The 1,653-nt window shown below is 40.8% G+C and overlaps 1 non-coding gene and 1 gene segment (V, D, J or C); one reads left to right on the top strand and one right to left on the bottom strand.

The window, feature by feature from the left end:
* LOC131837428 (U6 spliceosomal RNA) lies at window positions 1-106 on the bottom strand. Its single transcript, XR_009356039.1, has one exon. It is a non-coding gene; the product is annotated as a U6 spliceosomal RNA (small nuclear RNA).
* A 387-nt stretch (window positions 107-493) lies between these two features.
* Window positions 494-1,269, top strand: LOC131836316 (T cell receptor alpha variable 14/delta variable 4-like). The segment is given in 2 exon segments: window positions 494-647; window positions 851-1,269. Coding segments are annotated over 2 exon segments (405 nt in total).
* The last annotated feature ends 384 nt before the right edge of the window (window positions 1,270-1,653 follow it).

A 1,653-nucleotide genomic window follows, 5' to 3' on the forward strand; every position in this document is an offset into this window, starting at 1 on the left:
AAAATTATGAAATGCTTCTGGAATTTGCATGTCATTCTTGCACAAGGTCATGCTGATTATCTCTGTATCATTCTAATTTTAGTATATATGCTGCCAAAGTGAGCCCTACCTGTCATATTTTCAGTAAGTGCCATCCACCCACTTTTATCACAGATGCAGTGAATAAACATATCACAGTTCGCTAAATCATTGATCCACAATCCTCATTTCAATATAAATTTTACTCATGTTTATTTTCAGTTGTAATGGTTTTATTTAAAGTTGCTTAATGCCCACTGGGTGCTGTCCGCAACTGATGAATTGTTGAACACTACATCTGAAACTATGTGAGGTACTATGTGTTGCTAACTGAATTTAAATAAGAAAAAGTTGCCTAATGCAAAAGGATGTGGGGTAGTGAGACTCTCAGCTAGAACACAGAGAATTATGACAGGACTCACACAACTTGCTATACCAGGAAACCCCTGTTTCCCGTTCTGGGGCCACAGCAGCACATAACCAGCAATCCTTTCCTCATCCTGTCAAGTTCTTCTCACAGTGCTGAGCCCTGAAGTTGAAGGGGAAGAAGACATTTTCCTTCTAGTGGGAGAACTCAAACATGTTGCTCTCCAACCTTCTCAAGGTGGTCATGGCTTCCGTGTGGCTAGGTAAGGATGGTCCCTGTTGGAATGTGTCTCCTCTATGACTTAAAATCAAGAGAGATAGGCAGGATCTTGTGCATACCTTGGGAAGAAGGGATGACAGTGGGTAAAACAGATGTTCTTTGTGCCACTCACCTATTCCAGAAGTCTCAGATTCTGTGTTTTTTTGTTTTTGTTTTTTTTGTTTTTGTTTTTTTTTCCCCCTTCAGGATCCAGTATTGCCCAGAAGGTCACTCAAGCCCAACCAGCAATGTTAGTGCAGGAGAAGGGGACTGTCATTCTGGAATGCACATATAACACCAATGAACCACGTTATAGTCTTTTGTGGTACAAGCAGCCCAGCAGTGGGGCAATGGTTTTTCTTATTCGTCAGGATTCTTACAACCTGCAAAATGCCACTGAAGGTCGCTACTCACTGAATTTTCAGAAGACAAGAAATTTCATCCAACTTGTCATCTCAGCTTCACAGCTGGAGGACTCTGCAGTGTATTTCTGTGCACTGAGGGAGGCCACAGTGAGAGGCATGATGGAAGGAGGTATACCCAAACCCCAGGGCTCTTGCTGATGCTTCTTCCTGCAGTAGGGCCCAAGTGGGGCAATTGCCATCCCAGACAGGAAGTGGCACAGGTGCAGGTTTAGAAGAAGAACCTCACTTTAAGAAAATACCGCTATGAAAAAAAAAAAAAAAAAAAAAAAAAAAAGAAAATACCGCTATGGACACTGGGGAGGGTATGTGCTTTGGTGAGTGCTGTGAAGTGTGTAAACCTGGTGATTCACAGACCTGTACCCCTGGGGATAAAAATATATGTTTATATAAAAAATTAAAAATTATAATTAAAAAAAAAAGAAAATACCGCTCTGAATAAGAGTTATCATTCTTCAAACACTTCCTAATCCCTGAAAAGTTGTGCTAAAATAATTTGTTGAAGACTAGAGTAACCACAATTTGCCATTTTGCAGTTAGATTCAGCCAGAGAATTGGCTAAGGAAGTTTAGAAACCTTTGGCTCAAG

This window comes from Mustela lutreola, chromosome 7 (genome assembly GCF_030435805.1).
Source record: "Mustela lutreola isolate mMusLut2 chromosome 7, mMusLut2.pri, whole genome shotgun sequence".
Lineage (NCBI taxonomy): Eukaryota > Metazoa > Chordata > Mammalia > Carnivora > Mustelidae > Mustela > Mustela lutreola.